The sequence below is a fragment of the Haliotis asinina genome, chromosome 2 (assembly GCF_037392515.1).
Source record: "Haliotis asinina isolate JCU_RB_2024 chromosome 2, JCU_Hal_asi_v2, whole genome shotgun sequence".
Lineage (NCBI taxonomy): Eukaryota > Metazoa > Mollusca > Gastropoda > Lepetellida > Haliotidae > Haliotis > Haliotis asinina.
Genome location: NC_090281.1, coordinates 93,529,415 through 93,549,889, shown reverse-complemented (window position 1 = coordinate 93,549,889; position 20,475 = coordinate 93,529,415). Strand labels below are relative to the sequence as shown.

General features: G+C 39.1%; 1 protein-coding gene across 2 annotated transcripts in view; it reads right to left on the bottom strand.

Moving 5' to 3' along the window:
• The window catches only part of LOC137274617 (ATP-binding cassette sub-family C member 4-like), a 52,728-nt gene that overhangs the window by 10,004 nt on the left and 22,249 nt on the right, over positions 1-20,475 (bottom strand). For both annotated transcript variants that reach the window (XM_067807913.1, XM_067807914.1), the window contains exons 2-18: positions 11,563-11,673; positions 10,160-10,277; positions 9,062-9,277; positions 8,377-8,466; positions 7,879-8,048; positions 7,408-7,533; positions 6,896-7,145; positions 5,492-5,605; positions 5,213-5,263; positions 4,358-4,399; positions 3,564-3,755; positions 2,746-2,840; positions 2,054-2,140; positions 1,592-1,688; positions 910-1,137; positions 564-710; positions 160-197 (exon numbers count right to left, since the gene is read on the bottom strand). In XM_067807913.1, coding sequence (XP_067664014.1) covers positions 160-197; positions 564-710; positions 910-1,137; positions 1,592-1,688; positions 2,054-2,140; positions 2,746-2,840; positions 3,564-3,755; positions 4,358-4,399; positions 5,213-5,263; positions 5,492-5,605; positions 6,896-7,145; positions 7,408-7,533; positions 7,879-8,048; positions 8,377-8,466; positions 9,062-9,277; positions 10,160-10,277; positions 11,563-11,673 — 2,172 coding nt within the window. The remainder of the gene's footprint in view (positions 1-159; positions 198-563; positions 711-909; positions 1,138-1,591; positions 1,689-2,053; positions 2,141-2,745; positions 2,841-3,563; positions 3,756-4,357; positions 4,400-5,212; positions 5,264-5,491; positions 5,606-6,895; positions 7,146-7,407; positions 7,534-7,878; positions 8,049-8,376; positions 8,467-9,061; positions 9,278-10,159; positions 10,278-11,562; positions 11,674-20,475) is intronic.

The window sequence follows — 20,475 nt, the reverse complement described above, 5'->3', positions numbered from 1 at the left end:
TGACTGGGTCAGAAATTATGAAACAGGATCAGACGGCCATAACTGTATTTTATTTATTATGAAATCATTATTTCTCCCAGAGAAATTAAAAGGAGAAAGGTTACAGCAGCAGATTTTGAGGAAAGCAAAAGAATTTCTAATAGGTGTAGATGTCCTCACCAGTAGGCCAGCCACCACTCACACAGGACAAATCCCCCCTGGAACAATCATAATACATGTAAAACTGTCACTTCAAACACAGAAAATCAGCAATGACAATGTACTATTGCATAAGACAGTTACTCCAGTATTTATCTGAAGTAAATGTATCTATTTTATACATATGGAATCATGCCTAAATGTGCAGGATCAGATTATACTTGATTTTGTGTGAGTTCTATTTGACAGCTGAACCAGATCAGAAAAAAAATTCTGGAAAAAAAAGAGAAGTAGAAACTTAAATTTTTAAAACTACCCAGTATGCTGATCAACAATTATGCATGACACCTATCAATACCTTTCAGATAGTCAGATACTATGAAATATATATCCTCATAAACTGAAAGAACATCTAAATGAAATACCTGTTCAAAGATGCACAGGACAAAGAAGCCGATGACCCCAAATATTCCACCTCCCAGCAGGAAGTACCACTTGTAGGCGTTGCCCGCGGAGTAGATGCTGCGGAAACTGGTGTCACTGTCACCGGTGATCAGAGTGTCACCTGGGTCCTGACAAACACAGAGTTAGTGAGTGAGAGCATGAGTGAGTTTGATGTACGGATGACTCCGACCACTGAGGCAGGAACTTGAACTGAATTAATACATATTTTCTTCACATACCGTACAATTGAGATGTGATGATATAAATGAGGGTCATTTGGAACTCAGTAATGCTGTATTTCAATCACTGATAGAAGATTATACCGACCTTGTAGTCATGTTGCAGCATCTCGAAGGACCCAGTGACGCTGTCCTTGACACTGTCTGGGGAGGATGGGGGCAGAAGGGAGGAGGACAGGTCCTGTATTAGGGGGGACGAGATGTCTGCCACCTTGTCCACGTCTATGTTGGTGTGTGTCCAGCTGGTCAGGAAGTGGCTGACACTGATGCCCCAGCGGTGAATGTCATCATAGCGGCCTGAGAAGTGGACAGCTCCCTGGACCGACATGATCAGTAACATCCATCATTAAGTCGAGTTATCAACACCCAACATTGACTCTTCCCAAAACATTAATCAATCAAACCTCTAACTGCCATTTTGTATGGAACAAACAATATGCAAGACATTTCTATGAACATTATCATCATGTTTGTAAAAAAACAAATTATGACATATCTTAGAAAGATTTCCTTGCCACTGACATTTCTAAACTGGTGCAATAACAGCCAAGATGGTACCTGGTAATGTTTTAAAAACTGCATTACTATTTCAAACATGATGGCTGTCAGTCTCATTCATATCTTTCACTCAAAATTGATTGTGCTCTCCATGGAGGTCTGATATCCCTAATCTTGGTCAGCAGCATCATGTCAGGTTACCAAGAGCAACCTTGAACTGACCAGTCAAACTGACCGAGGCATGGGTTGTTCAGTCAGTCAGCTTGTCCTACCTGCGACACCATGATGACATTATTAGCCATCTGTGTGTGCTGTGCATTGTCTGTCACAAACAGTCGGGTTTTATTCTGCAGAAGTCCACATATACATCTGAAATAACAAGCAGAAATACTCAAATCCCAGTCAGTTGAGTGCAAGACTCAAGCATCCCTTAATGACAATATTTAGTAAGTATATGCATTCAGTGCAACGTGGTAAAATGACATTTCATGAACCCAAACCATGACAATAAATCTCAAAAATGCTGATTTAGTAACACTTTGTAGCGATATTTCATCACTAATGGCAGTTGTTGATTAGATGCTGTAAAGTATATAACATTAATGCACTCATTATAAATTCATTATCATAAAATATTATTTATTACTCAAAATGAATTAAGAAAACTCATTAATGGACAAAAGAGGTACACACTTTTCATCAAAATTAGTCATCAAAATGAAATTTGTACTAACTTCTTGAAGATGTGCATGGAGGACTTGCCATCCATTCCTGACAGGATGTCGTCTATCAGGTAAATATCAGCATTCTGGTAAACAGCCCTGTGGACAATGAGTCATTTATAAAGGTGAAACTGTTAAGAGTAAGAGAGCGAGTATGGTTTTAGGCTGCTTTTAGCAATATTCAGGAAACATCAGAGCAGAGGGGAGCAGAAATGATGCACAGCTTCATACACAACGCAAATGGGAGGGGGAATCAAACCCAGGTCTTCAACATGACTATTAACCATAAAGCTACCCCATCATCCCTCTGATGTTGGACTCAATCACAAGTTTTTGATTTCTTGATAAGCAACACACAGGGACCAAGCTTTCAACCAAAAAGTTCAACAAAACATTTGACACAGCTGTGTATGACTGTATGTGACTGCATTGTACTTCTAGATTAAAAAGTTTCTTTTAAGAAATGTTATAGGCATGATGCATCATTCATTTAATAACTTGGATGTAAGATTTGTATTTTATATCCACAAGGCAGGTGATAAAAATACAAGCAAAGAGAACAATAAGAAAAACCAACACTACCATGGGTGTTACATCTCACTTCCTGTTCCATCAACATAGGACAACCCGTTTTACCTAGTCCTGACTGTAATATTGCTGGTTGTATCTTCCTACAGACTAATCACATCCAACATTTAGCATACCTGGCCAGGGTTATCTTGGCCTGAACACTGTTGTCAATGGCAACACCCCTGTCTCCCACCACTGTCAGATCCCCTTGAGGGAAGGCATCCAGCATCTGATAATGGAAGAACATACACATGAACAATCAACAGAAATACCCAGTGCATAACAATGTCAAAGAGCAAACTGAAATCTAAACAAATTTTCAATTGAATTCACTTGCAGGTTTCATGTCAATCTGTGAATGACCAAATGTTTAGAATGAATGTGCACAATGACCAAAAATTGCTTGGAACAAAGACAGACTATTGAGATATTCTATCAGTCCAGTATTCAATAGATATGTCTAAAAATGTCTCCAGCTCTCACTCACTGACACAACATGGGGTAATGGATTTCACAATTTTGCATCAATTTAAGAGTGGGTGTATCTTAATGGCGTCACAACAAAAGATATCAGTGTGTGGAGAAATCTCAGTTACCCTGTCGAGGCCAAGGAGAACACTTGATTCCTGTAGGCCAAGAATCAGAACTGAAGTGACATGGGATTCAACTGGAACAAACACACAACACACCACTGTGCCATCTTGAACAGTAAGTCTCTGAATCAGTGGAAAGAAAGTGATACTTACTGCAGATTGTTACAACTTCATCATATTTGGAGAACCAGAATTTCAACCAATGACCATAGCTTTGTGACATGTTATAATTGCAAGGGGCCTAACTCCGCATAGTAAATTGCTGTTCCTCTGAAGACTGGGTCACCCAAGCACCCAAAACACATTATCATTTCCACATCACTAAGATTATGAAAAGTAACCAAGAACTCTGGGTGTACCTGTGATAGGGCACAAGACTGAAGCACCTGGTTGTAGCGGTGTCTAACAAACTCGGAACCAAACACAACATTCTCCCTGATGGTCCCTGGGAACAGCCATGGCTGACGGGGAATGTATGCTAAGCGGCCATGATGGAACAGCTGACCTTTGTGTCTCTCAAGTTCACCAATAACAGCCAGGAGCAGACAACTCTGTTTGGGAAGAAACAATAATACATGCATTGTGATAAAAAAATACAGATACATAATAGTTGATACACCCATGCATGCTGTTCATGTGCCAGTGAAGAATGAAGGTTTCTCAATCATTCTAAACCAACATTATGAGGATACTTATAGACATGAAACAGAAAAATTGAGAATGACACTTTGGTATGAGAAAACTGTACGAGTCCATCTCCCCATCGACTCGTAAGGCCATGCATGTCAATGATAACAAAGTGTTTGGGGAAGGTCAGTTTATTTCTGACGACAGAAAGTGCACATTAAAAATTCTTCCTTATAATATGGAATCAATGAAATTTAACAAGCTGGGAGGGAGGGTGGTCACGGCTCTGGGGTCCTCACGGACCATGTCTTGCATCCCTCCATGCCCAAAGTTACACCACAGGTCACAAGTCATCAAGTCCGTTGAAACAAAATAATCCACACTTTGGCTATTATTTTTATATATACCAAAAGAAAACAATTGGTCTAGCAGTCTAGATGAAGACTTCGTAATCTAACAATGGATGATATGTACTAATCACAGCTTATCACAGTCTTATAAGACCATGAGTTCTGGTATACCACACCTTGCCTCCATCTGGTGGGCCTACCACAGCATACAGCTTGCTCTGTGAAACATAGACAAAATACACCAAGAAACATGAATAGGAGAGCAGCAATTTACTGTTTTAACTTTAGGTAAATAGCTTCATGAAGTCTTAAACATGCCTAAAATGTTGACTTTGCATATGTAATAGGGTATGTACACTAGAAGAAACACATCATAGGATTTGACTAGACTGTAGTAGCACTTGTTAAGGTTGTGTTTAAACTCGTTCAAATTTAGTATAAATGAATCGTGGCAAACAAAACACAGATCTCTCTACCACATGTACACATAGTTTGCTGAGAGCTGTTTTGGTTCACATCAGTCAATGATATGTGCAATGTTCTACAGATGGAGAATGATAGCTGGTAATCAGCCATGTTGAATATTGTAAACACACCTGAAAAATGTCTTACAATAGTATGTAGCATTGCGGCACTTCCTCTGGCCATGCAACTAGATTGACCCTAATCATAAAATGATACAAGACAGACTCAAAATAACCAGGCCCTGATTTCTCTCATCAAACTTAATTCTGAGTTCTGATTTAAGTTCAAGTTTTTGCTCAAATTTGAGAAAACGCAGGAACATGCATTTACCAGAATGAACAGAAATTGGTATCAAACACAAAATTAGTAGACAATCTGAGTTTGGTGGACAGATTTCTTTACTTGTTTGGATATTCTAATCTAAAAGAATGCAGCTGAGTTAAAAATTCAGCTGTTTCAAATTGTCAAACTCAGTTTGAGATTTGAGTAAAATCTTAAGTTTGTTTTGAGAAATTGGGGCTGGAACTGGTTTCCTTCTAAAAACTGAGCACCATGATGCATTATACCTTTTCTATGTCCAATTCTATGTTCACCAACACCATGGCTGCATCCAGGCTCTGTAATAATAAGAGGCATCACCCAGTCAGTTCTCAGGTTTGAGGTGATTCCCTTTACTATAATCAACATTCGACCGGTTTAATCAAGGATGAAGAGAAAAATATCAGAAGCTTTTGCCCATTCAGTTTTTGCATACTAACTCAATGAGCTTGTGAAATCCTGGTTTACCATGCCAGTGGGAATGTATGATATATATAATGATATATATAATGATATATATAACTTACCTTTTCCCTGCTGCCAAAGTAGTTGCTGAAGCGGACGACGACGTCGTTGTTGAGCATCTGGAAGCTGCCGCGACTCATAGACAGTGTCCCCTTCTCCTCCATCATGAGGAAATGCTGGGAAGCAGAATTGAGACTTGGGTTACCTGCAACGCTACTGTGATATCTAAATCTGTCTTTGAAACACTGTTACCACCAGTCTGTGGTATATGGCCTCTGGGTACACACACAACCAGCAGCTCACTGTCAAACACTGTCACCACCAGTCAGTGGTATGTGGCCTCTGGTTACAAACACAACCTACAGCTCACAGTCAAACGCTGTCACCACCAGGCTGTGGTACATGACCTCTGGGCACACACAAAAACCTACAGCTCACTGTCAAACACTGCCACCACCAGACTGTGGTACATGACCTCTGGGTACAAACACAACCTACAGCTCACTGTCAAACATGAACTTAAATTCCTTGCTCACTATTGAGGAAAACAACTGGCAAAGGAGAACTAGCTTAGGCTAATCACAAACACCTCTTTATTTATCAGCAATCACACATGACACTATTCTGCATGGAGATCTGAAGATGCCATCATGAACTTTCTATTCAACCAATCAGTGCTGATGCATCTAAAATCTCTCTTGCAAATTTTTCTATTCAGCTAAGTATTTCTGATTTCTGTATCTTGAAAATGGAGTTAACTGGCCACTTCCAAATGAATTTATACAAAGTGAACCATCATTCAGTGAGTACCAATGAAGGAATTTTCTGGACTAAAGAAGATTCATTGTGAAATATAAAATATAGAGGAAAGTGTCTACAGTAAAGCAATATTTGCTTGTACATATTGTTGGGTGGGACATGACTAGATTTTATATCAGCTCTTGGTGCTGGGTACTATGGCCAAAAAGATGACATCAGAAAAACCTTTCATGAACTTTGACCAACAAATGCAAAATCCCGTAAGAAGCTGATATTAGCCCTTCAGAAACAAAACTTCCTCTCAGTTTATGCCACTATTTCTGAAGACTTCCATTCCATATTACACATGGATAAATATTTTGACAAAGTAATTCATGATCTAAATATGAAATAAACTGAATGAAAGAGGTTTGGGAATGTCTAACAGAAGAAGGATACTTCTCCCATTGGGTCTGGAATGATTTTAAATATTCAACCGACTGGAAAGAGAAATAGACAATGATTTTGACAGAATCTGTCACTTGATACTGTCATTTAGGAAATCCGTTGTAAAGTTTTCAAATAATTATAAAACACATTCTGACTGTCACTTTGCCAAAGTTTTGCAAAGTTTTAATTGTCCTGCGTTAAAGAGTAGCAGCCCTAAGATCTGATTTTTAAAGACAAGAAAGTACAGAATATTTGAGGGGAGATAACTCTCTACATACCTGTATCTTCTTGAGAGTCTTGAGTGTGTCATTGAGAAAGAGTATCCCAGCAGGCAGCAGGATACTCAGACTGATGCGGAGAGTCTCAAACAGTGCCATTGCTGTGAAGATCTGCATCGCAGTGATAGTCCTCCCTGTTACCAGCACCAACATGAATGTCACAAACATCACCAGCTTCCCCGCTGTCAACGTCAATGCACTATTGAAACTCAGCAACCGTGACAGCTTCCTCATGTGGATGAGCTCCTCACTGAAAAGTCAACATCACATTTTCTACCACACGTTGTCTTTGGGATAATGATTTCTCAGAAAAGTACAGCTTTCAGTACAAATGTTAGGTGGAGTCCCATCTGGGATATGAACCCAGACAGGCACCTAATCACCAGCAAAGTGAGAAATCTAACCCACTCAGCCACAGTGGAAGTATAAAGCATGGTGGCTGTGTGGGTTAGATCACTCTCTTTGGGAGCTGTAAGACTGTAAGATAAATATTAGAGTGTTCTTGTACTCACTCTCTGCTTGCTGTGAGGACCTTCTCACAGAGTCTCTCCCAGCAGCCAGTCTTCAGTTCCTGGATCCCACCAATGATGGACTGTAACTTCTTCAGTCGGTGGCCAGTGAATGTGTCAGTCTTCTGTCTGAAGGAGGAACACCAACTGATCAATGAGGGAGGGAGAGAGCGAGGAATTAGTAAATCAGTCATATACAGTCACATCACATCAGTGAAGCGGGTGATTTAGGGCAATTGTTGAAAGCAGTAAAAAATGTCAACATTGCAATTCAGGACCAAGGACAATGGGATGAAATGAAGTTTAACACTGAGGTCCAGATAACTACCCTTACATAAATCTGTAATGACCATAGACTAATACCAATTTTATAGTGCCAGGATATCATGTTACAGTTTAACATGGACACACCACTCAAACATGGTCTAGTGATTCTCAACTAGTCGGGAACCCACTGAATAGGAGGACATTCACCTGAGTATCCTGGACAACTTGCCCATGAGGATCTGGAGTGGAAACAGCAGGAACAGCACGAAGATGCCGGCCATACACACTGGCCCTAGTGACAACCAATCCCAGAGCAGGTAACAAACTATACCAAGCTGGAGAGGACCAATCAGAATGTAGGTCGCAGGAAGTACCACCTGTAGACACAAGAAACTATTTTTTCTGACCCTGATTATTTTTGAAGTGAGTGAAGACTGTTTCATGCTATGGCAACAATATTCCAGCTATTTTATATAGGTCCATTTATAAGTTTCATGACAAACTAGTGGTTGATAGCTTAAGCACTTATCAAAACATTCTAGGTATGAACACACAAATGATAGGTCACACACTGTAGCACACTCAGAGAGGTCAGTAAAACACTCAATGATTCTTTAATTCATCTTGGTTTACTGGGTACCTGCTCTACCTTAGATCCCTACTGAGTCAAACATGCAAGCTGCAGTGATGTTAATAGAGACACACCATGGGGAAGACGTCCATCTCCCTGGTGACCAAGTTGATGATATCTTCCATTACTTTAGGAGTCAGAGCAGAGTAGGAGAGCCGCATCACCTGGGAACATTTTCTTTTAATTAAATTATTTATGACACCTACACTTGAAAAATATACAAAACAAAGGACATATTTTACGACATGACAAATGAAAAGGAGTATGATGTCATACCTCCTTTAGTCATATCATTAATAATGTGCCTGGGTACACCAAAATAGGACTTCACCAGTCTGTTGAGCAATCCCTGCTAACTGAGCAAAAGCATTAATCATTAAGCTAGCTCTGGTAGTATCATAATATGTCCATCTGTATGTTACCGTAAAGATATTTTCTATCAGTCTTTTATAAAGGTATGTTTCAAAACTGACACTGACTAGTAATCTAACTGATTACTACCACTATATATTTCTATTTATGAATGTTAGACCAGCTTACTTTACCTCAAACCATCACATTAATCATTCACTGTCTCTTGATTTGACTGCAACAACAAAACTAAGTTTGAATTTTTTTTAATCTGGACCTATGTATACACAGGATGAATACTTTCCAAAAAGTATTTCAGTTAGAAAATCCCATTTATGGAAACCTACTTGTGCCTTCATCATGATAGGAATCCCCACACATGCAATCCCTTGAGACAATGACCTTCACCTTTCTGTATATGAGTGAAGTGGCAGCTACCCTCATCCTGTAGCCATGGTGGAAAAAGTTGTGGTCCAAGAAAATATTAACAAGAAAGACAACGCAGAGGAAGGCTCCAAAGATATAGGCATCAGGATATGGCAGAGTTGCACCCCCTGTTATACTTGTGTGGAACATCTGGATGAAGTGGCCCATTAGGATGGCCTGAACCACCCTCAGAGTTTCCTGGAAATAGTGAGAACTGACGTTCAGAAATGTTCATCCCTGCAGGGTGATGAATTATTGTTACTAACACTCATTACCATCAATACATCTTTGTAACCTCAGAAAATTGGTTAGTGCCCTTCCAGAATATACGGCCTGTATGAGATTGCAGTCAGTAAATAATGATGGGTTGCTGGACCATTGTCATAAAATCGAACACTTAGCAACTTATTCTTTCCTTGTATCTCCACTAGGTCACTCTGAATTTCATCAAGCACCAAATGACTCACCCAGACCTGCACCAGAACACTGACCCCCAATCATCATCCCAGAAGTATCAGAGCACTCACCCCAATCTACATCAAAACACTCATCAAAATCAGCATCAGAAGACTCACCCCAATCAGCAACCCAATCACCATCAGAACACTCATCCCAATCAGCAACCCAATCACCATCAGAACACTCATCCCAATCAGCATCCCGGTCAGCAACCCAATCAGCATCAGAACACTCACCCCAATCAGCAACCCAGTCAGCATCAGAACACTCATCCCAATCAGCAACCCAATCACCATCAGAACACTCATCCCAATCAGCATCCCGGTCAGCAACCCAATCACCATCAGAACACTCATCCCAATCAGCATCCCGGTCAGCAACCCAATCAGCATCAGAACACTCACCCCAATCAGCAACCCAGTCAGCATCAGAACACTCATCCCAATCAGCAACCCAATCACCATCAGAACACTCATCCCAATCAGCATCCCGGTCAGCAACCCAGTCAGCATCAGAACACTCACCCCAATCAGCATCAGAACACGAATGTCCATCACCATCACCACACTCACATCCATCAATACCATAAAACACTCTCCCTCACCAGGCCAGAACACTCACCTCCACCAGCACCAGGAGAGAGAAGGCCAATATCTGAGGTCTGTAGCATCTCCACACAGCGCTGAGCAGACTTGGGTGTCCCCCTGTCTTCCAGCGGTACAGCTCTTTCTCCCACTCCCTGGAACATCATCAAATGTAGAAACTAGAGTAGCACCAGTCTCTTCACTTAACAGACTGAGTCATCTCCTCTAGCAGTGCAGTCATTCTGGGTGAAATGCTATTTCTTTCACATCCTGGCATTACACAGAATTATTATATAGGCATGAGCCATTAAACACAAGTATTGGCTAAGACCTCCCAAATAAGGAAAATATGCAGGGAAATCTCAGTGATAATCCAAATGCAACCAGCAAACTTCCTAACATTGGTTGTCTCTGGGGTTGCATTGTAAAGCTTCACTAATCTCACGTCATTACTGCCCAATCAGACATCAATGGAAGGAAAATGTTAGCTGATTACAAAAGAATTGCCACCTCCAGTGTCAGTGGACATGAAGACATACTTTTCATCAAAAACACTTTTCTGCTTAATAAATATACCTGTCAAAGGGAGGTAATTCCACTGGAAACATCTAGGATGACCTCCAATAAATGGAGGTAACTCCATTTGAGCTAGCCCTTCTGATTTGTGTATGCCACAAGGGGCACTGTTCATTCTTTTATTGGCATATGTCAGATTATGTCTAAAACCACCAACTTAACTGTTGTTTAGGCTACTGAATGCCTTTCCATTGGCCAATTTAATCAGTCATTGTTTGACGTTTACCATGTGATAAATATGACCTTGTTACCAAAGAAGGCTTTTTTTATTACATTATTTAAGCTGTTGTCTATAGCTACAATCAGAAACTTGTAACAAAGTTTACAAATATTTCTCACCCAGTTGTCATATTGCTATCACCCATTTAACACAGAGGCTGATTTGTAGCTCACATTCTGACAGGTCTGGTAGAACCACAGGAATGGATTCCAGGGTTAATGTAGGTGTCACCAGCCTTGGAGACACAGAGGATGCAAACAACAATCATATGAGTATTACCTATCAACAGTTAATGAACACAGATGTACTGAAGAGGGTCCTGTTTCACAAAGCTACTGAGGCACAAGACCTGTCCTAACTCCTATACTGTAACATAGTCTTACAACAGTCGAAGCACTACAAATGCTTTGTGAAAAGGGGTCCAGGAAAAGAAAACATTTAAGTCAAGTGTCAAATGCCTCACATTACTCATGTTTTTCTCACAGAGTCAGGACCAGATAATCCAGTTATTGATGTTGGAATGATTGACATCTACGTCACTGACAAGTCATCAGCAAAGTCATTAAATCGTCATGTGTTAGATCTAATATATAACATAATAATACAACAGTGCTGATTCTCAGGTGTGATTTGAAGGGACTGACCTGCCCAGATTGTTGGAAAGCTTGACGGTGGAGTCTTGTGGCAGGACATCGTACACATCGGCCTCATCTAGGGTGTGGTGGTAGCCCTTCCAGAATATACGGCCTGTCCACCTGCACAGAGAGAGAGAGAGAAAGTGTGAGTTGGTTTTCAATCATGTATTTAGGTTTTATCACAGTGTCACCGCAGAGTGGGAAGCAAGCTTCAAGTGACACGGGTCACAGATGTTTAGCACTTAAAAAACAAAGTAATAGATCACACAATCCAAATACAAGCATTCTTATTAGAACCAGACCCAAACACATCAAAGGGAAGAAACTCCATGTAGTCATTTGAGGTTATGGCCAGTTGATTTGTGTCATCCCTAGGGCACAGAAAAACACTTCCCTTGTGGGAACTACAGACAAAGTCTCAAAATTTGTAACAACATCAAGTTTGTAATATTAAGCTCTGTTGCTCACCTGGGCATTCTACATTTTTCAGATACCTATCTGTCTTTAACAGGAGAATACAACACAGTGAGGTCACAATTTTTTTTTTTCAAGTGTGACACAATGCACTCAAAAAGATATTTGGACGTGTGGTTCGAAAATCGAAACCTGAAACTTATGGCTAATTCATCCTCCATCTCCTTATATGTCATTTCAACATGTGCTAGTTTTCTGCATTTCAAATATACACTTTTCATATATTTTAATCATATTTTTATTTTGTAAATGATCCCATCCATTAGTTTCTAACAGATAGAAGTTCTTTTCTAACCATAAGTTTGACATGTTTACTTTTACAAGAGTATCCTTCCAATACTGACTTTCCACAATAAAAATATCAACAACAGCATCATTTCAGAGTGTCTCCATTAGGCACCAAGAACATGTTTACCATGTTCCACTCTGTCATTGACCTGTAATACAGGGACTTATCAAACCCTGAACAAGCTACGTACAGATTTGTTTGATTGGCATTATTAGAAGCTGGAGAGTAATAGAGGGTAGGATTCTTTATGGATAACAACTTCTTTATTACATATGATGTTTATGGGCCGAGAGGTTTCACCATCAGAATCAAAGAACACTTATCATCTACAACCAAATCAGATTGGAAATCTGCTATATCCGACCACATCATCCAATGTCCCAATCACAGCGTAATTTGGGACAATGTAGAGTTATTATCCACACAAGGACTTCCCGCAAAGAAAACTGGCAGAAGCAGTTCAAATCAGGAGACACAAGCCCTCAATCAGCAGAGATCAGGGATATCTCATCCCAACTGCATACAATGAACTGATAAAAATAACAGATTAGAGCTCACAAGCCATCTTTACTAATTACCCTATCAGCCATGTATACTTTATTACAGCTACAGTCACTTCTGGCTTCCTCTTATTGTCACATCATTACTACCATCCATTGTTGTTGTTGTTTCTGTTGATTCATACCTACATGTTCTTATTACTTTATCCCTGTCCATGTATATAAGTCTGTTCTGTGATGTATTACTCCACTCTTGCTTGACAATGGTATAAGGATCTATACCGAAACGACACATCATATGTAATAAAGAAGTTGTTATCCATAAAGAATCCTACCCTGAACAAGCTACGTACAGGTTAACAATTTAAGTCTCCTTGATCTGGGTCCCATTTCCATCTCCATGCTATGACTAGTGCAAATCTGTATCAGTACGGTAGTACTGTCTTAAAGCCTAATGTGCTCTGTAGAACAGGTGCTTAGTGTGTGGCCATAACTGATAGCTCATACAGGTTTTATGTCCAGTTTCATGTTTATAACTTAGTCAACTAAAGTTATTCACAGTCAATGTTTAATGGACTAAGTACCAGAGTATTTTTTTTAAACATATTTTTTGTTTTATGTCTAATAAACTAGTAATAGTTCCAAACACAAATAGTGGTCCATGAATTTAAAAATATGTAAATAATCCCTTAATCCATAGACCCTTTAAGTTAGATATGAAAACAGTTATCATCACAGTCTTACAAGCAATACAAGAATGTCACCCAACAAGTTACATATATTTCAGGAATACATGTAACTGTATTTCACAGTGAAATAGGCAAATCAAAGTGTTAGTTGCTAGCTTACAGCATGTCACAAGCCACTTAGTCATAAAGTCAACTAAACAAAATAAACAAACAACCAAGCAGTACCTAATACCACTACAACACAACAGAAAGTGTAAATATCCTTTCTGTGAAGTTGTTGTGGCAAACAACAGAACTTAATACCACTTGGTCAGACAACAATAGCCTTGACATAAATGTTGTCAACAGGAGCTGATCCAATACCTACAGCACTGACAGAAGGGGCTTGTGTTGCCAGTGACTAGATATGTTCATAGTAAATGGCCATTGTAAACACTGGGAAAAGGGCACCTGCTGAAGATTGGGTGGGGGCGAAGTGGAAGCATTCTTTTGTAAATCAATAAGAGAGAGCAAACATATCCTGAATAACTAACATGGGAGCTGAACACAATGTAACCAACCTGTCTCAGTGAGTGAGTGAGTGAGTGAGTGAGTGAGTGAGTGAGTGAGTGAGTGAGTGAGTGAGTGAGTGAGTGAGTGAGTGAGTGAGTGAGTGAGTGAGTGAGTGAGTGAGTGAGTGAGTGAGTGAGTGAGTGAGTGAGTGAGTGTAAAATGTCAGTGTTATAGTGATGTGTTTTATCACTACAAGCATATCATGATAAAGAAAGTTATATTTGAAAGCATTATTGATAATAGCAATGGCATGTTCAAAAACTGACATTTAATCTGGAAATTGTCTTCCAGACTTCTACTGTGCTGATGCAGGACTCCGATATTTACCACTTTGGTGAAATCTGGACACACATGTCTGGTGGTGACAAACCCAACAACATAATCAAGACCAACAGGATTTGAACACACAATCTCAGGTCATGGCATACCACTCGGATGCAACACAGCACAGTGAATTGTGGCACATCAGACTGAAGGGCCATTTTTATCCCCAGGACCTGCTTAAGGCAAAAGCAAATGGGTATACAGGAAGATTTCAGCATATTACACCCGAGAACTTCATATGAAAACAGGCCCTCTTTCTGCTACAGAATACTTAAGTGCAACTATATTTAATGTTATTGGGTTTGGTTTTTTTTTAAAAATGTGGAAATATGAGAACGTGGTGTAGCCAAGTGGGTAATTCAGCATTCAGTTGTCATGTCAAAGACCTGGGTTCGATTCCCACCATGGGTATAATGTGTGAAAGACACTGCTGGTGTCCCCACCGTGATATTGGTGGAATATTGCCATTAGTGGTATAAAACAAACCTCACTCAGTCCAAGTAAATGTACTTTGGAAACAAGATAACAACAAGAATTATTACATTACTTATTTCCAAATTATTAAAATATCTAGCTGTCACAAAAACAATGAGAATAACTGCCTATGGAAATCGTAAGCTATATATTCACAGAGGTAAGATAACAAATAACAATCTGTGTCACATTACACAAACTACATGATTCAACTAAGCATGTACAAGTAATTTAGTACAGCCCAAATCAAAATCAATGTCATTTTTCTTATATAACATTATAATATGAATATTGATACCATATAAACCCTACCTGAACAGATCCTCCATGTATTTGGTCACATGACTGCACAAAAAGAAATCAACGAGAAGCCATTGACAGTAGCTCCCTCTAAGCTATTGCCTGCAACCTCATACTTAAGTTTACCATTGACCAACAGCCAGGTATAGTCACTGAGACTGAGAACATGACAATGGCCCAAATTGACAAACATAGCTGACCAATCAGCTCCACTTAACCAATTTAAAGGCATGCAATATATCATTTATTGACAGCTATCAATGATCAGTCCATTGTTACTAACATGATACAGACAATCTGGGCTCCAACCACTGACAGACTATCACAAATTAATCCACTATAAACGTGATATGTATACACTATGTTGAAGGGTATATAAGACCATAAAGGCTTGTGATATCTGATTTACTGACAATCTATGAGTGGACACACTATGGACATGATATCAACGATTTATTTACAGGCACTGGACAGTGCCTTTTTATGCTATTGACAACATATGTACAAGGTATCGAAGTTATTGATTAGCATGGTATGTTGCAGTGCAAAGCAATCATCTACTTGAAGCCTGTCAAAATGTCCAATAAGTGGACCCCTTGAACGAGGTAGTAATGTATAGGTGAATGACAGCAAGTTAATACTATCCTATGTCAACACTTATGCTGTACTGAACAATATTGTTGTATCTATTACAGACATAGACAATAAAGAAGTCTGTAGTTATAAAACACTGGCAGGTAAACTGATATGCAATAAACAACTTATCTGACACCCTACCTCTTGTTAGAGACACACTGTCAGACCTGACTTGTTACTGAATATACACAATGTTTTTGAAAAGATTGTATGTAAAGAGTTATTCTGATAAAGATTTAGTTAGAAATGATTGGACTGCAGACATTAAGTGAGCCACTATATGTGAGAGAGTGTTGTAGGAAGGTCAAGGACGGGGTGAGTCTTTATGTTTTACTATTTTCACAAGTTTTACTGGTGCTATTGGTGGATGTTGTCATTAATCAGACTAAGGGACATTTGTAGTTTGTATTTCCCATGGAAACACTGCTTTCATTTCTTTGTTTACAGATTCACAGTTACCATTACCTAACAAGAACTGAAAAGGTAAGTAATCTTGTTTAGTGCATGATGTTTAATTGCAAATTTCGCATGTTTGGTGACAAACTTGCTGTCTCCTGTGTCGCGCAAAAATGTATGATGTTGTTTTCTTACTGGTCACCAGAAAAAGAGTTTTACCAAAGTATAACCCATAGATAAGCTGATCCCTTTTGAAATAACAATCAATGCAGAGCAAGACACATGCAAACAAAAATACAAATAAATAGTGTTTTCCACAATAATGAAATGTAATTCAAAGGCCTAGTCATATGTTAGCAAGTAAGTATGAGTTTACATTGCTTTAGGAATATTTCAGCAATATCACAGTGGGGACACTGGAAATGGGCTTCACACATTGTGGGGAATCAAACCCAGGCATGCTGCATAACAAACCAGCGCTTTAACCATTTGGCTCCCCACTCCCCAGCATACATTTGTGGTTGTAGGAGATCAAGGGTATCAGAAATGTATGACACAGTAAACATGGTGGGGTCAGAAAACAACAAGTAACAAGAATTTATTCATCAAGACTTGGGGGTTGGGGACGGACAGGTGGAGGTTAGGCAAGGGTGCATGAAAAATGACAATTCTATGTTTATAAAAAGTGAATCAGTGAGTTCAGTTTTTACATGGCTTTTAGCTATAATGCAGCAATATCACGGCGTGTGTCACTAGAAATGGGCTTCACACACTGCATCCATGAGGGGAATTAAACCCAGGACTTCAGTTTGATGAGAGACCACTTTAACCACTGCCCCATGTGAAAACAGAAATTAGAACTTGCAATTACAATTTTGTAATTGTCATTTATAGTAGGGCAAATGATAAAATGTATCATGTAGTTGTACTTCAAACTTGAGCCATAATATGAAAACAAATATATAGACAAATATGTGTAAACTTTAGCTTCTCGTAGATAACAAATCAGCAAAGCTTCTGTAAACCATCAAGCCAAAACAGTGAGGCCTGAGTTGTTTTACAGGTCTGGTTTGACCAGTTTGCATCAAAAACAACATCTGGTCAAGCAAAGGTTAATACTTTCCCATGAACTTTTACTTTGAGTTTCGTTTGTGTACATTCTGAAGGCAGCTCTCATTAATTACAGCATGGCTAATTTCAGCGGCCATGTCCCCAGATCTGACCACCTTTTTCATCATGACACTGACGACGGCTGTAATCCATGCAAGGAAGTTTATACCGTATATTCAAGTCAGTATCACAGTGTCTTCTGGAGCATTGATGTTGATGGGTTTAACAGGAAACACTCTGGTAGTTGCTTTTTTGCAAGGCACTTTAGATGTTGTAAAGATGAAGGAAAATCATGTTCCATAGATAGTCAACTTCTTTATTGCAATCAATGCAATGTTTTGGTGTAGGTTCTAACACCATTACTATCTCAGTGTACATCAGCTTTGTCAATTAAACATACTCACCATGCAGCTATATATGTATTCTCCTTGTTTCAACACTTTGATTGGCAGCTAAACAATCAAGGCCAGGTAAATCAGTGGTTCATGGCACAAGTAACAGCCCCAGGATGCTGTGACACACAATCTGTCAGGTCAACCTGAACCATGATTGATCCAGTTTTCACAACCAACGGATGTGACGACATAATTGGCCCGAAAACTTACCATTTCTAGATGATGGTTAGAATCAAGTACTAACCAATCAAAATCTTTCTTGTATTCAAGAGGTATGACTCAGCTTATGGCAGACTGGAAATTAGAGATGAAAGAGAATAAAGGAAGTTTTCAAATAATATTTTGTGAAATTTTCACAGTTGCACTCTTTCTGCCTGGTTTGCCAAAGTGGCCCATCAGCCAATTAGCTCTCTGTATACTATGTAGGTATCGTCACCACCATGCAGTTGTAATGGAAACCATGGTCTATCATAATGACCCACAGGGCACCTGCAATAGTTAGATAAATATGACTGACAGGAAAGGTGGATAAAGATTTGGTTTCCATGGATACCCCACTCACAGTAAGTGTACAAGCCAACTACTCCATTGTCCTTGTTGTCTTCCCCAACTGTAGTCAGGGCAAACATGTACCATCTTTCAACATTGGAGTTTTACTCTGTGTTCAAGTTCATTGTACTGATGTAGTGATGTGAGTACTTGGCATGTCAGTATGTGTGACAATGCTTGTGCTAGTCTGGGCTGATTGTATGGTTCTACCCCACTGAGATTCCACACTGAACTGTAATATGCATACTCTACTCAGTCACACTGTACATAGTCTAAAGTAGACATTACATGTTAAATCCCCTTGATGCAGAGCAAGAAACATGCAAACACAAAAAAACCTTCTCTAAATGTCTTTCACTATAACATTTTTGGGTACTGAACCAATGATTTTCCAATTGTGAGGCAGATGTTTCATCTACAAGATTTTAGTATTGAAAACATTTGAGCAGAAGTGGGGGAACATGGAACTCAAACCGACTATCACAGGTTTCAGGCATGTCTAAAGGACACAACTCTACACACCAATAAGTGTATAACAATAAACTAACAATTAAATTCACGCTTTGATGATACACTGATCAAATGTATTTCCACCAGTATTTAAACTGCAGAACTTGTGCACCCTGTGAAGTGTCAAATCTGCACTGATGTTTCCAGGTCATAAAGTTCACATCAACCAGTTCAGAGTGAGCAAACACAATAACCAAATATACCATACCACACCACGCCCACTCCCACTTGGGTGTGGTCAGCTGTCACCATGGTCAGCTGGTATAGAAGTCAGCAAGTAGGACTCAGAAGATATCACGATATCATTGGCAAATATGAAATAAGTATATATTAATGCAGCATTTAAGTGTCTATTATTCAATAATTTGCATTCTATGATAAAAAAAATGTAAAAGGTAAACCTATTTTTAATAGTACATACACATAATATTCAAAGATTCCATTTAATTAGAACAATGCCCACTCAGTCACCCATATGGAGCCTCAGTATCACAGTGGTCTAAGTGTGGTTGGACAATGCATGGGCAACTTCTTAGCCACAGACAACAGAGTGGTACAAAAGACAGAAAGCTGTATTAGATAAAGTATTTGACATTCATTCAAGTCCTTGTGAAAACTAACAATCCAAGATTTCTCAGCAAACAGGGTGATCTCTGTGACAGCCATTTGTTTTGAACTCTCCACCAACCATTCACACTTGGCAAACAAACTTAAAGATTAGAAAGAAATATTTTGATTCTATTTTCTGTCAAAGCAAAACTATCAATGAATTCACAAGACAAACTCTTGTTGAATGACATTTTGTAATGTCAGGCCAATGTACATAAATGTTTTATTTCTTAAAGCTAACACTACTACAGATTCTGCATTTTCTTATTGGACAACACAACCATTTACTCTGATTATGTTTGTATTTTTTAAACAATTCCAAAGGTAGATTTCCTTTGCCTTATACTTTACGTGAACATTTCTTATAAACAAAGTTTCCAGTTAGCCCAAATATTTATCACATGTACATCATGAGACTGTTATAGACTTCCATGTTAAAAAATCACATGACATTCTCTGACTACACAAAGTACACATGCAGGAATTCTGCTGTCACCTTGAAATTCAAATATCTCATTGTCTTCAGTAATTTCCAGTGAGTCGGTATTAAACAGCACGAAACGTAGAGCAGTGTTCATAATCCACCTACCACGTGCTGCTGTTTAAATATGAAGCAGATCTTTGAAGCGACGGAGGATTTGAGAAAAATCTCACGTCAAACGGTCTCCTAAGATCAACACGACATTACTTCAGCCTCTGAGGAGCTAAACACTGTGTGACGCTGCTTTTTCTAGTTTACCTGCGACTTACAAGAGAGACTTACCTAGGCTAGCTTTTTCTATGTTCTCCGTGGTAATGACTTGGTCATGTCTCAAGCGGCACTAGATAACCTCACAGCCGACGTCTGTATTCAATAGTCTCTCGAAAGTTGTGTTTGAGTGTGCAAATTCCGAAGTATCTATGATCTTAGTATTTATTTAAGTCTTTAACATGGACCAGGACAAGGAACCGTATAGAGGTGACAAGCCTTCAACATACAGGTTGTCTATGACATCATATAAATCACTGTACCAAGCAATGTTCAACACAGTACTGAAACTTTTTAACAATCACAACACAAGACGTTTTCTATTTCTGGGATCAAGCAATTCTGTTCTATTAAATTCTATTTTCAG